The sequence below is a fragment of the Ceratocystis lukuohia genome (assembly GCF_044167205.1).
Source record: "Ceratocystis lukuohia strain C4212 chromosome Unknown Supercontig10_pilon, whole genome shotgun sequence".
Lineage (NCBI taxonomy): Eukaryota > Fungi > Ascomycota > Sordariomycetes > Microascales > Ceratocystidaceae > Ceratocystis > Ceratocystis lukuohia.
In genome coordinates, this window is record NW_027263529.1 from 60170 (window position 1) to 75498 (window position 15329).

Here is a 15329-nt window from a genome sequence, read left to right on the forward strand (position 1 = left end):
GAGTTTTACTTCTACAGTACATCCCAAAACTTCATTCCTTTTATTCCGCGCCCATGAGGATTTGTGAGGATTCGTGATACGGTGTCAACTCTTTCATGGGTGTTTAGCCACAAGAGGTGTGTGTGGGATACCATTTAAGATGTATAGTGCGCCACGCAACACCAATCGACAATATAACCTGTCATAATAATGCAAGGGAAGAAAAACGCAATGCGGGATGTGGAATGTGGGATGTGGAATGTGGGATGTGGGATGTGGGATGGAAAATTAGATCGAAAAATCACAAACTATAATAATAAATTAGGCTGCTGATCCTGGCAGTGAACCTGTCACTGAGCACTTGGACGCCTCTCCTGCTGCCTTTCTGGGGCATATCTCGGGAATTCGTTGTAGCTTTGTTGTAAGGAGCCTGTCTGGGTTGGATCACATCTTTATTGGGGGCATTTGCCTTGATACTCATCATGACCACAAAACTTTCACAGATGAGGACAAGTGATATGCACTGTTGCTTCTTCTATCTTTGTCATGATGCTGTGTCTTGGGGTCACTTTTTGTGAAATGAGGCGTAACAAGGTGTAACAATATGTAACAACAAGTTAAGAAGTAAGCTTGGGTTAAACTAATTGACATAGCATAAATGAAGCAAAGTAGGGACAAGGGAGTTGACTAGGACATTTGATAGTGAGCTTGCTTCACTGTTTGTAGGTAGACTCTTCCTGAGCCGGTGGGCCTTGTTTCTACGGTCAGTGAGAACTCTGAGCCATCACTCATCCCTAGTGTCTTCTTCTAGTTCAGGCTCAGACATTGCACAGCTCTAGCATTATTATGTCAGGATGCTCTGTTCATGTTCATGCCCATCCTTAGGATCCTTTGCCCACTAGCCCAGGATAGTGATCATGCCACTCGTGTGTCTAGGGATCCAGGCACAAGTCTAGGGTTCATGACAATCCTAATACCAATCTGTAGATACAGCATTGTGGCCAACTATATGTAAATGATATAGGGTAACCACCCTTTCATCAGCTTTTCATGATAAATGTAGTGACCAATTTTACATGAACTCTAATTGTAAGGAAAAATGGAAAAGAAATGGTACCTATATTGAATTTCACAGGCAAGTAATCAACTAACCCTTGCCACCTATTAATGCACCAATTTGGTTTGTGAGCCTATACGTTTTCCCTGTAGCCTAAACATAGGGTAACTGACAAGGGCAAGGCCTGGGCCACACACTATCCATAGATCATTACATGAATGACACAAACCTTGAAAACTCCTGTTCTGTTGGTGTATTACTCACTCTTTGTATCAAAGTCAATACGGACCCATTTACTAGCGTCATAATGGCTGCCAATCTGGAATGCCCGAATATACCGGTTGTCCATATCCTGGAACTGATCACACATTTCCACAGCATCCTGAGCAAATGATGCTGCACTCAAAAAATCCCAGATTTCATTGTGACCTGAATCTCTTGAGATCTGAATAGCAAGAATCATCTCTTCGGCAGAAGGGTCAAAGCCGAACATTTTCAGGGCCTCATCAATGATGATCATGTCAGGCCCGATGATGTTATCATACATGATCATATCAAGACTTCCTACAGTGAGCCTGCTTTGATTTTCCCAGATACTCATCAAAGCTTCATAGGACTTGAAAGAAGTTGTTGGATTTCTCACTGAATCGATTTCAATATAATTGAACTCGTAAGAAACAAAGATTTTAGCATAAAAGCCATCAGAGGTTGTGACTTCTTTCCAGCCATTTTCATCATGTTTCGGTATATCAAGACCAAGCTCGCTAGGAAGAGGGACTTTTTTATCGCCTGCCATGACTTGGGTAGACAACAAGGCTGCCATGAAGAGCGATTGGACGAGCTTTGGAAGCCACATGATAGTATAGCAGGTAACAAAAGGTAGAATAAGAAATTTTGAAAAAAAAAGAAAAGGGGAGTAATACACAGAGATGGATAGTCAGTGGAAGGAACCACTGAAACCAGGAATATCGTCAACTTGGGTCTGCGTAGGTGAAGCTGTTTAAATCAACACAACACTTGTAGATGATGTGGAGATAAAACAGATGCCGGGAGTGGATGAATGCAGGTGCAGGTGTAAGTTAAAAAGGAAGATTGAAAGATGGGTAGTAGTGGGTGAGACAGAGGAGAGGTAAGTAGAAGAGAGGTGATGACGCTGTTATATATATGAAGAATAATGCATATAGACAACGTCTTATTTTTCCTCAGCTCATGTGTCCAGAAGTCAGATATCGGCAATGAGCCATTTAATCACTATACTACCATAGCTTTGCAATCCCAAAAAGTAGTAGTGCATAGAGGCTTTTCAAATCAATGTGCAATGTGTAGTGATTCTGCATGAAGAATTTCAACTTGGTCTATCTACATAATTTCCTAGGATTGAATATAACCTGTTAGATATGGGTCAGTCGTGTGGTAGGGCCACAGTGTGGCTGAGACTTGATATCATTACATTCTATAGAATTGATCTTATTGGTTTGAATCAGTTGGTTTATTTAAGTGCTACTTCTACACTACATCCCAAGACTTCCTTTCTTTTATATTGCACTTATGAGGATTCGTAGTAGGGTGTCAACTCTTTCATGGGTGTTCAGCCACAAGGGGCGTGGGTCTTGGTTTTGAAGAAATGGGGTATGTGTGATATGCCACTTAAAATGTGTAGTGCTCCACGCAACACACTGCCCCTTTGTCCCAGGTAGAATTGTAGGTTGGTCATACAAGCAGGTTCAGAGATAATCAGTGATTTAACATTAAAAAGGAAAGGGAAGAAATTATCCAAGTTGCACAAATAAGCCAAAGGATTGTTATCATAGCATAGTAGGCATGTCTTGTGTGCATTCTGTGGGGCTTGTGTAACCTTCTGTTGTGGTGAGCCTCAACCTTAATCCTGAGAAATGAAGACACTAGACCAAGGCCCTGAACTTGAAGTGTGTGAGACAAACTAAAAACCATATCAAGGGTATCACTAGCCTCTTTGGACAGTACAAGCATCAACATAGGCTGCGATCTGCTTTTAGCCATTGCAGAATATCACAGTGCCGTTCATCAATAGAGTGTAGCCGATGTCTGTGAGGCATTTGTTTAGCATCTCCTACCAGCACTTAAAGGTAAACCTCAGACGATATAAACCCGCAGCTTGAGGACGCTATTTGTGGTAAATCCCATGTGCATGGGCAGTCTTATGTACTTTGATCTGTCCAGATCTGTGTTGAGAAATGCTGACTTGATGTCTATGTGATGATATATCAGATCGTGTAATGCTGTCAGAGCTAGAGTCATTCTGAGGGAGACACTATCCAGGGCTTCAGTGCCTGTATCTGAATGTACTTTTTCACAATAGCCACACGTACACCATCTCACATTAAATGTCACATTGTCCCTTTTTTGAAGAACCCATTTTTCCAAGACTGGGTTCCCTTTAGCGTCCACTCCTTTTAGAGAAAATACGACCAAATAAAGATGTACACATTTGATAGAGGCGAAGTAAATGGGCACAATAAGCAATAGCAAGTGCAATGAAGGCATACAGCTGTATGCGATGTATTTCATGTATTCAAAGTATATAGGAGGCCGCTGAATCCCAACGGAGCACAGGAGCAAGACGTGAGGACCCAACAGGAAGAGAGGCCTATAAACAGCACGGCAACGTCACCTAGTAGGAGGATATAGGAGGATGCCCATTGAGTTTCTTCGTCAACTCCCTCCTCCAAATTACAACTGTTAGTTCTAATTCAAGTTACTTGCTTATTTGTCTTTGTTCAAGATTACACAGAAAGCGACTCCAAGTCTAGCCTTGTGACATAGCATGATATAGGTATCTATCTGGCTGCCAAACTATGAATCATTCAGTGTAATTGAGCTACCTGGAAGATTATTTTGCTATCGAAATGCCAGTCCCGTAGCCAACTAGTAAGTTATTACTTCTAAAAAAGACACAGCTTGATATTTTGCACTGTAATCTGCATCTTTGGCTACACTGTTTGTCCTCAATACTATCGCTGTATTTGCTGCATGATGGGCGTCTCCCCTAACACAACACTCTGGCAGAGAGAAAAACCTCTGTATGTAATAAAACCTTGAGCTTACTATAAAAGAATGGCTGAAAGCAAAAAAAAAAGGAAAGCTAAGATAAAAAGCTACTCTAGGAAAAAGACCTGCCTAGCCATCTAGCTCTGATAGATGTCGTGGAACAGAGCCCCAGGCCATAGCCTCGATGAACCTATTGACAGCTTCTTCATTTTCTCGCAGGTAGTTCTTGGTGTGTGACGAGATTTTGCTCGTTTTTTCCCAGTCCCAAAGGGTGATATCTTTGAGGCCATCTTCGACATTAAAACGATGGTATCCGCCATAGCCAGAGTAAGTGCTTTTTAGTCGCAAGGCAGCATGCTTAGAGCTTGTTGCCATATCCTGTAGTGCATTGACAACAGGCTTCGCCTCATTGATTTCGATAATGTCGCCAATACCTGTGCCAATGCTAAGAATTACTAGCTCCCGGCCTGGGAATTCCTTTATAGCTTCGTTGATGAGGGTCTCACAGGGATTGTTGTGCCCAAAGGCAGCATCGATGTATTCGACTTCATCTCGGCCAATCTTGACTGACTTGAAGAAGCTGACTGCTGCTGTTGTAGCTCGAGCGACTTCCCATGCCTTGCAGTCAGAGATGTTGTCGTCATTTTTGCCATATGTCTTGAAGAGAGTCGGGAATGTATCGACGTTGTCTTTAGTTACAGCTAGGATGGCCCTGGATAATAATGTTAGATTCAAGCCTTCACTAGGCATGTGTAGAGCTTACGTCTTGGTGCATGATGGGTCGTAAAAAAGCAGGTCTTCGGAGTTTTTGCAGTTCTCTTTGATTGCTATTTTGATAGCATTCTCAAACTTGGTAGCTGAGAAGGCAGATGCCGAGCTCCGGATCGACACTTTGCGATGGAAAGCCATCTTAGCAAATTTCGTGTAAGCTCGAATGCATTGATCAACAGACATTCCCATTCGGCCGAGCATGATGGCAATGACGCTATGGAAAAGAAAGACTGTTAGTAAGGGTCATCAAACATGCAGATATGGCGTTAATATTACCCCCCAGTGCTGGTACCACCAATGAGGTCAAACTCATCACATGGCTTTGGAGTTATTGCCAGATTCTTGGAATGTTGGATGCCCTCCATCATTCTCTCAAGGATCAAAAGGCTCGACAATCCACGGACACCGCCGCCATCTATCAAAGTTAGTATCAGGACAGTAGGCCAAGGTCGAAACATCTTACCAATGGAGAGGATTCTTGCCGGCTGGAGGTTTCCAGCAAAGTCCGTGGCGTTGTGTACCATTGCGAAGTAAAAAGGTAAAATAAAGGATAGGAGAAAGACTAAAACAAGTGCGATATGGGGGGTAGGTAGGAGGTTGTGAGATTTGTGATTCGATTAGCTGAGAAGATCTAAGAGTTTGGTTATGCAAGTGAAAGAAATGATTTTTGGTCAAAAGAAAACAGAAGAAACAGGCCAGACATCCGGGTATAAATATCTGGAGATCTGGCCAAATGTGAAGCCTGCGAATGCGTGGGAGTGAAATGCCTTGAGGCTGGAGGCGCTAGGATTTAGTCTTTTCGAGTGTATCTCTTGGCTTAGAAAGCACCTTGAATATGTGCACATACTAATCAGATGGTGGAAAGAGGCCTACGGACTAAGCGCTGGACGTTAGATCATGTTGGTTAGACTAGATGATAAGAAGGGCGTATCGCGCATAGATCGGGCCATTGAGGCTTGTACCAGATGAGATACTCGCGGGATCTGGGGCGGAAGCGATGAGTTTTATGTAGACCTTTAGACGATACTAGGCGGTATTGACTGATCTGAGGGTTATTTATATCTTGGATGTCCAAGGACTTGCACTTGTGTGTCAGCATACATTTTTAGGTGTAATTACACACTATCATATGGATGACAGGCGGACGGCTTTATCGACACTTTTACGGAAACTATCGCCAGATTGATTGGTAGGCAGAACAGGCCGGCCTGCGTCGGAAGGCATCTTTATCTTGTACAGGGCAGTGTAGCAGGGGTAGAAGCACTGGCAAATATCCCTGGCGGTCAAGCCTCCATCTAGTATGTGAAAGCACACATTCACACTCGAGTAGACAGGAATGTGAAAATGACATGATGATCCAAGAGATATCGAGACCCTTGCACATCACAATCGAAGTAGACATATAGGCCAGAAATGTTGGTGTATGAGAAAGGCCGGGATACAACAATACGAGCCAAGCAGTTAAGCGCTTCTATTGATATCAGTAAACATCATAAGCTGCAAGGTATACCAGCAATTGGCAAGAGCTACACCTTAAAGAACAGTAACTGTGGTATTTTGCCAAGTTTAGATAACAACAGGCTATAATCATGAAACACTCATAAGGCAAGATACAAAATCATACTGGTTTTGGCAAGCTCTCAAGATCTTCTATGAAGTATAAGCATGAGATCTCAGGCGGACGGTCCTATTTCGCACGACTAACCTATATTTAGTCCTACAAACTGTATATGGACTCAATATAAATTCATCATAAGCGAAATCACCGCAGGGGTTTTCATTCGACAATTTTCCAGGGAAGTTTTTCAACCCAGGGGGCGTGGTAGACATGGCGCGAAAGCCTCACTGCTAAGCTCAAACTTGACTCAAGTCTTCCTAGCGCTAGGTGCTGACAGCATGGTTTGTGAGGCCTTAGTTGTTCAAGTACTGTATTCTAGGACATCATCAAACTGACAGACTCTAGCGAGATTCTGCCTATAAGATTCTTCAATATAGCCATTTAGCCGCAGATGATGAGTGCTTGCCAGAGGTGAATAGCCGCTGGAGATCTACGAGTATAGCTAATTAAGTGTGATAGAGCGCTCGTTTGTCACATTGTGTGGTAGTATTTTGGAGCTGCTACCGCCTCTGATCTTGTGCGAAACGCCCAGCTTATTTAACCCCTGCCAACATGAGTTATTTTTATAACCGAGCTTTCAATCAGTGTCCCTCCATCAAGTCGATCCTTTTTACTCGCCTAGAAATCACCAGAGTGAATCTAGTTTCTAATTTATACTACAAAGTACCAACGTACACGATCACCATGCGCACCAAACAAGTATGGATACCAAAAGAATCAACACTCAAGACAGAACATGGCATAAATACACAACAAAGCATCTAAACAATCGAAACTAAGCGCTATGGCCTGTCTATCACCTATAGATAGCTTACTCAAGGTAGACCCTTCTAGTTCTAATAGAAGCTGATGGAATGTTATAGCAGTAGACCGGTATCTCAAGTCATATGATGACCTTCTCTGACTGATTATACTGCCAATGCAGCTGAGTAGTGGCCAAGGTTGTCAGACACTTGAACTTTTGGCCATCCAACGCTACAACTCTACTATTCATACTCAGCTCCAGGGTCTTGGCTCCTATGCTGGCCGGATATTCTCAATGACAAGTCCTACATTTAGACAAAAAGGACGACAATAGTATGATGAGCTCTCGACAGGCATCTGACTCTACTGTACCTCTTTCATCTACTATTCTAGCACAGAAGCACCCACTGGAACCTGGGCCTGTCCTAGCAGATACCACACCAGCCAAGACAGTCTGTACTAGGCTGACAGACAGTGGAAGCGAGGGACTGCCTTAGCCTGTAGAGTGACAGTCCAAGTCACCAACAGAGCTTCAATTCAGGTGAAGATATCCTGGATATAGATCAAGGAAGCATGACATCAAGCACTACTGAAGTTTATACAGGCCAGCTCCTGATCATGTTCTCAGCAATAGACACGCAGCCAGACATTAGCCCCTTTATTCATCTAGCTAGTTATCCAGTTGTATGTAACGAATGCCAAGATGCATCTGTTGTCATGGAAATACAATGTCGCCTAAGAGTGAAACATACTGGCATTAGATTGAGGGAGAGAAAGTGCATCTTCCATGCTATTCAAGCAATTCCAGGCCTTGTCCAAGACCAGGCACAACTGCATCAATAGACCTTACCACCACCACCACACTGAACCACCCCCATTCATCAAGTCACCAATGAATGATAGGTTAGTGTATGATACCCGTTCATATATTGGATGTTCCTACAACTGTATAGTACAACAGTATCATCAAGAACACAACTGGGTTAATACACAGAAGTGTGGCAGACCTGTAAAAGGTTCAGAAGCAGATATGCCTGCTGTTCCATAGAGAGCTGATGTTCAGTGCCAGTGCCTTATTCCTAGCCAGGCAGCAAGTAGCTGGTTTGAAGTTGGCCAGAGGATTCCCTGATATGATTAGTTGACAAATTGAGTTATAGTATGAACCATCACAACCCTTCTTCATAGAGAGGTTTTACTTGTTCTACATGTACAGTGAGTGAAACAAAAGTCCCAACCTTCTTCCTAGAAATCATAATAAAACGACAACAAACAAACCATTTAATCAACCCAAATTATTCACTGTACTCTTCCCCGGATGCCTGAATTATTACCAAACATGCTCCTGGACTATGGCCAGGCTTGCTACGGACACCACAATGCTGAACCTCTAGTCACACTAGCCCTTGTCGACCACCACTTCTCAGGTCACTGCCTACACATCCACATCCATTTGATCAATTACTTGATTTTCTTCCTCTACCGTCATTACCCCTCTTCTCTATAGTCGGCTTCTTTTTGTCCGCTAGCACTTGCTTTACATCTCATTCGCCTGTTCAAGGTCTTTGACCAGGTAGTGAGGTGATATTAGCCTACACCTATGATAAATAGCGGGATCATTCAGCCATCTACGTTGATCATTTGAATGACTGCAATCTATTCCCAGTTTCTAGGCTACACTAATTTTGTCTTTCCACAATTATTTATACCTGTGATGTCTATTCCACTGTGAACCATGCCCAGAGCAATAAGCAAATAAACACTAGACTACACCATCAATGTTTAACTACGATAAGAAGTATGGCTAAAGTTAAGAGAGATGAAACTAGGAAGACTGGACTGCAAGTTTGATTAGATCGATGCAAAATACAAGGCCATCAAGCAAATAACACCAATGGTCGATGAGCTAGATGTACTAAGAGATGGACCTTGGAAGAAGACCCTAATGTCTGTTGCTGCTAACCCTAATGTTCGGGCGAACTGGATCAGGGTCAGTAATCCTAGTAGCCCTGACCTAGGTTAACTCACAGAAACTGTTGCGTGGCGCATCATGCATGTTTAGTGGCGTCCAATACATACCCCACTTTGTGGCTGAAGATCTAGAAGGGTTGACACCTCATGAACCCTCATGAGCACTATATAAAAGGAATGAAGTCCAAGGACGTAGTGTAGAAGCAATACCTTTAATAAATCAACTGATTCAAACATTAAGATCTATTCTACAGGTTATGGGCCTGCGTTTCCCAGAACAAACGCAAGAAATATCGATCTTAGCAATGTAGGCGATGGCAAGCTAGGCTGTTGTGGTGAGTCAGCTCAAAAAGGCAAACATCAACACAGACCCCGGTTTCGACAGAGTACATTCATTTTCTCTCCCCTTTGCATACTTTTACCACTCTTTTCTCTCCATTTACTCATCCTTCATTTCAAATCGCACACTCTGTGCTTATTCATACTGGTTATCATTCCATCTTTACTTCGATTCGTATCGTATAACTTTACTTTTTTCCATATCAATACCTTTTTTCACTCTTCAACGGCAACTACGAAGTACAACACCATTGCTACCATTGCCTCTCTCAGCTGTTATAGGCTGAGCGCCTATAGGAGAGGAAGGCAAGGGCACAGGAGAGGACCACACGAAATGGAGATGTCCTCGCAATACTCAAAAGGAGGAATACTCTAGCCTTTAGACCTTTTCTTCTTTTTCCTTTTCTCCTCAGTTTCTTTTGGAATAAAACGCGTCAAGGTATTCTTTGTGGGTGACCATAAGTAACCACCAGCAACAATTCCAAAAGAAACTCTCTCTCATTACACGATTCCATAACTTTTATTTTTATTTTTTACCTCTTTGTGCCACCGATACCATGGATAACAACATGGACCTTTGCCACGATGGCACCCAAGAGTCTGCATTTTACTCAAGCCAGTCCCAATTTAATGGGCCATCCCCTGCGACGATTGATACACCTTTACCGACAGGTGCCCCGGCCCCACAAGCCCCTCTCCCCTCCCAAGCCTCTCAGAACCCGGAGGCCCCTTGGACCGGGAACACCACCTGGCTCTGTTGCGGATCCCCCAAGGCAACACCCCTTTCCGAGAATTCTTTCTAGTGTTCGAAGGTCACCTCGCACACATTGGAGGACTGTCCTGGCCCGATGGTGCGAAGATCGCCCAACTGTCGAGCGTCATGAACCCGAACTTGCGCACCCTCATGTCACTGGTGGCGACTGATGACTTGACTTTTGACCAGTACTGCGACTTGGCCATGCGGTGCTCGGTGAACCTGCTGGGAAAACTTCCACGACTGCCCCGGAGAAGGTTCGGTTAAATAGATGAGACGAGGTTCTCATCTGTAACCCTAACGTATAAATGAAAAGAGGGGTAAACAAGCTTTTCGTATATTTACGACATAAAACACAAGGACCCATTTAACAGGCTATGAGCCTATATCGAATTACCTTCGGAGAACAATGACCGTTAGAAAGCAAATGAAAGTTGCTTATTATCTTATATTGTGTTATCTTTAAATCATTTCCACTACACTTCAGATCCAGCGGAACGAACCGAGCGGAAAATACACGACAATAGCGATCAAGCTCGAGAACAACAATTGGAAGAAGTGGGGAGCAAGTTTTGTGCTTCAGCTTGCAGAATCAGGAAATGCACTACTTGCTGGACGAAAATCCCATGGAAGGTGTGGAGAGAAGCAACGGAGGTTCTGGAAGGAACCAAAAGAAAGACGAGGAGCTGGCTACGCGCATACTTCGCCTTAGCCCGAGTGAATCGTTTCAAGTGATAGGCAGTCAGGGTACAGTCCGAGAGGCCTATAAAGTGTTGGAGACGATTTGTGCTCCGGATGCCGTTGATGCGGAGTTCGAGGATATGGGAAAATACCTACGGACAACTTTGAGAAAGGATCTGAACATGCTTCAGAACTGGTACTACTACAAGGCAAAGTTTGCACTGTACTACACCAAGGAGGAGATTAACGAAAAATCGATGTTCAAATTTTTTCTGATAGGACTCCCGAAAGAGTATAGGGATGTGGCGAAGCAGTGTCATCGCGATGGACTGACAGCCGAGAAAGCCTTGAAACTGTTGCAGCCAGTATCGGCCTTGAAGAAGACCGAAGAGAAAACGAACCCACGCGGCAAGTCCGGATTGAAGTGTTTCAACTGCAACAAGAAAGGACATAAGGCAGTGGATTGTTGGGCCAAGAAGAAAAACGATTCCCAACAGAAAGCAAAGATGGCCGTCAAGGAGAACCAATGTGGTAAGTGCTCTAAACGCCATAACTGGATAATTTATTCCGGGTGCTCGTGTCATATGACGAAAGAGCTAACAGTGTTGAAAAACGCCAAGGAAACACAGGCGACAGTTAGGTTGGCGGATAGGAGTCGCATTGGGGCATCCAAGATTGGTTTGGTAGATGTTCGAGTTGGGAATAAGAAGCTCAATTTATCCAAAGTTTTATATCTGCAGTATGCCAATATGGCATGGAGTGCCATCAGATAGACGCATGCAATGCGTTTTCCCAGTCAAAGATCAAGGAGGAGGTTTACATCAAGCTGCTTGCGAATGTCAAGTGCCCCAATGGGATGGTCGCGAAACTGGATCGATGCCTATACGGGCTGAAGCAGGCAGCGTACCAATGGACTGAAGATTGCACCAAGTTCCTTAGATCTATTGGGTTCGAAAACATGGTCACAGAGCCGTGTTTATTATACCATGCGGAATGGAAAATGGTGGTTTTGCTGTACGTGGATGATATAACCATAGCATCATTAGACAAGAAATCGATTAAACCATCACAACCTTCTAGTTAGACTCCTTTTACATCCCATCGATCAATAAAGATTCCATACGTTCAACAGCATTGTGCCTTGTGTCCGTAACACCAAGTGTGGGTGTTACGCCTGCGTCTATGATACGGCAGTTGTAACCCTGCAGCTATTGATCACAGTAAACAAGCGCTATAATCACTCACGTTGATGCATATAGATACGTGAGTCTCGTATGAATAGCTATCCTAAAAATGCATGTCGATTCTTATAATTCTCAAAGCTTGATGAAGAAGGAAGCAAACTCTGTGACAGACTTCCGAAGCTGGCGCTTCGTAAGTCTATCTCAGAGCGGGGTCAGTATGTGGTTGAGGACCTTCCTATCTAGATGCTTACAGAAGGCATCTATCTTGATCTCTTCTAGCCATTCTTATCCCTCATATAACAAGATTAACAAGTCTTATATATATAATTTCTACAACTTCCCTCTCTGCTTTAGTGTATCGAGTTTCATACATACTCTATCTATATGTCCTAGGTTGTTGAACTAGTTATCCAGAATCTTCGAGGCTTTCTCTTCTATAACTTCTTCCTTTCTAGGTCTGCCAACCTTCTACTCATCCCTTCACTGGCCCAAGTGCTGAGCACTATTAGGATGAGTGAAATCTTCTTCTCATCACTCATTTCATTGTGGAAGTCCATATAATATTCTACATGTACTCGATTCTTTGGATAAAATAAAGTAAGCTGACGTGCATGTATAGTCAGTGAAACAGCATAGCGAGCGAAACAAAAACCCATCAACCTACACCTTCTATCCAATCCAGAGGGATAGATCTTCATTCACTTTATTCTTGACCTAGATTTGCGAGGTTTGCCCCTCGTTTGTATGGTGTAGGAGGAATGGCTGATCAATTGCTTGCAGAGCCCGACCTTGGGCTTCAAACTTCGTCAGGCGACATGTAGAGCTCAAGACATGTTTCTTTTTCAGAAGTATAAGTACCAGAGAGCTCAGTGTCAAGACCCAGCTACTACCCATACCTACTTCACACTTGTGGTGGACACAATTGCAAAGTATGGCATCTGATCAGATAGTATCTATAATGTTGACAAGACTAGCTTTGTGATGGGCATGATTCATAGTAGAATAGTCATCAGAGGTGCAAATAAATGTGGAAAGCCAAAAGTAGTGCAGCCTAGAAACCAGGAATAGATTGTAGTCATTCAAACGATTAATGTAGGTGGCTGAGTGATCCCACCATTTATCCTAGGTGCAGGCTAATATGGTCAAAGACCGTGAACAGGCGAATGAGATGCAAAGTAAGCGCCAGCAGACAAAGAGAATCCGACTACCGAGAACAGGGGTGATGACAGTGGGGGAAGGAAATCAAGCAATTGATCAAACGGATGCGGATGAGTAGGCAGCGACCGAATCACCGACAAGTGGTGGTCGGCGAGGGCCCGTGCAACTGGGGGTTCACCACTGTGGTGTCTGCGGCAAGCCTGATCATAATATAGGAGCATGTTAGGTAGTAATTTAAGCATCTGGGGAAGAGTACAGTGAATAATTCGGGTTGATTAAATGGTGTGTTGCGTTTTTATTGTGATTTCTAGGAAGAGGGTTGAGATTTTTGTTTCACTCGCTATACATGTACGTTAGCATTAGTGTCAGTAACCTAAGTCACAGTTACCAAGATTTCTGATCCTGATCCAGTTCGCCCTTACGTTAGGGTTAGCATTAGACATTAAGGGTCTTCATCCAAGGCCCAGAACATAGTAGTAATGGATATATAAACCGGCCGAGATCCGCCCCTCGGACTAGACTTAGAGAGAAATAACATAACATCAATAATCACTCATTCTCCTTCTTTCTCTTCTTCGCAGGACATTCAGTACGTCCTCCTAATATTTACTGTTAATTAGCCTGTTCATTTTTTCTGGTTTAAGAGGATCAAGCAATTTATTATAGGTAAAGGCAGAAAGAATGCTGACAAATGTATGAGATCTTTATTCTTCAAGGCAATTGCCATGTGGACATCACATTTTACACACTATGATTGGCTTTAACTTACAGGTACAAGCCCCACGCTTGTGCACCAACAGCCAGCCAAATCTCGAGGATTCTTTACAAGTAGCAACACTATATATAGCTGCTATGAATTTCTTCTTCTGGAAGGTCCAATTTACAGCCTTTGTCTTTAAAACATTTATTTTAACTGTCTTTGCATTCAAATCTAATCGCTTGATTCTCATTCTCTAACTACAATGTATTCTTTCTCTTCACTTATTAGATGTAAGACTTGTTCTTCTTCAGTATCTTTATCTATCCTCCTCTACCCCTTCTTCCCATTCTGAGAGGCTTATTCCCCAGCTCCCAGGCGACCTCAGCCTCTATATAGTCATCCTCCACCACTCCAGTCCAAGGATGCCATGACCTCCTCCCAGGTTCACTCTCTCGAGCTGGCTGAAGTAGCACAATACTTTCACCACTTAGTTGCAACTGGCTGTCATGAGGTCGTTTTCCTGAGTGGGTGCTGGCCGGCATCAGAGTACTTGAGAGTAATAACATAGAGCTAAGAAATCATATTGCAGGGTCTCTACATTCCTTTGTGCAAGGATCAGCCATAGGATTAGTCAGTGAGAGAGGTACACTGGCGGAATCCCGAGAGGCATGGAATGCACTGACAGAAATATTTCCAGCCAATCAGAGTGCATAAAATCTGATGCCTGTGTAGCAAAATGTGATGCCCATGTAGTAAATTGCCTTGATTTCTCAGCACCATTTCATTTAGTCAGGTTGTTTCAGCCGGGTTGGTTTAAGCTCGGTGGGGAATTCCGCCCTCGCCACTAAATCCGGGTGCATGTAGTATGCTTGGGTCTCCAGTTGGCTTGTTTCAATCTTAGCTAACATTAATGAGAGCAATCCATGATAAGTCAGAGAGCCCTGTTGAAGTCTGAGGTTCAGATATTGTGATAGACAAATGAGGCTCTTAGCAACCGCCATAGAGGGAACAAAAAGCCCATCACGTACCCTACTGCATGCAGGGAGGACGACAGTGGGTAAGGGGAGTGGTGAGATTCACCAGAAAGACATTGATGTGCAGGTGATGGAGGTCGTGGTTAGAAAAGGCCAGGGCCGGCGAGGCCTAGGCTGTGTGGAGCTTAGGGCAAGGGCGATCATAACTCAAGAATATGTCAGGTTGTTGAGCTTGAACTTGAATTTAGTAATATATGGCCGGTGAAACAATAGCCATTATTCTCAAATTCTGTGTTATTTTCTATGCTATGTTGTGTCTGGAGGGGCACTGCTCATCGTGCAAGTCAAGTGAGATGGACATGCATGGGAATCGGA

At 43.5% G+C, this 15329-nt stretch overlaps 3 protein-coding genes across 3 annotated transcripts; 1 reads left to right on the forward strand and 2 right to left on the reverse strand.

Moving 5' to 3' along the window:
* Positions 1 to 1292: 1292 nt before the first annotated feature.
* On the reverse strand, positions 1293 to 1892 carry HOO65_100012 (uncharacterized protein; the record flags this gene model as incomplete). Its single annotated transcript, XM_071001697.1, has 1 exon — positions 1293 to 1892. The coding sequence occupies one exon, from the start codon at positions 1890 to 1892 to the stop codon at positions 1293 to 1295; it is 600 nt and encodes a 199-aa protein (XP_070855789.1).
* A 2300-nt stretch (positions 1893 to 4192) lies between these two features.
* On the reverse strand, positions 4193 to 5358 carry HOO65_100013 (Patatin/Phospholipase A2-like protein; the record flags this gene model as incomplete). The annotated part of the gene is made up of 4 exons (XM_071004690.1): positions 4193 to 4775; positions 4827 to 5048; positions 5111 to 5249; positions 5298 to 5358. The coding sequence occupies 4 exons, from the start codon at positions 5356 to 5358 to the stop codon at positions 4193 to 4195; spliced, it is 1005 nt and encodes a 334-aa protein (XP_070855790.1).
* A 5498-nt stretch (positions 5359 to 10856) lies between these two features.
* Positions 10857 to 12401, forward strand: HOO65_100014 (uncharacterized protein; the record flags this gene model as incomplete). The annotated part of the gene is made up of 5 exons (XM_071004673.1): positions 10857 to 11469; positions 11542 to 11621; positions 11735 to 11952; positions 12261 to 12312; positions 12366 to 12401. The coding sequence occupies 5 exons, from the start codon at positions 10857 to 10859 to the stop codon at positions 12399 to 12401; spliced, it is 999 nt and encodes a 332-aa protein (XP_070855791.1).
* Positions 12402 to 15329: the final 2928 nt, after the last annotated feature.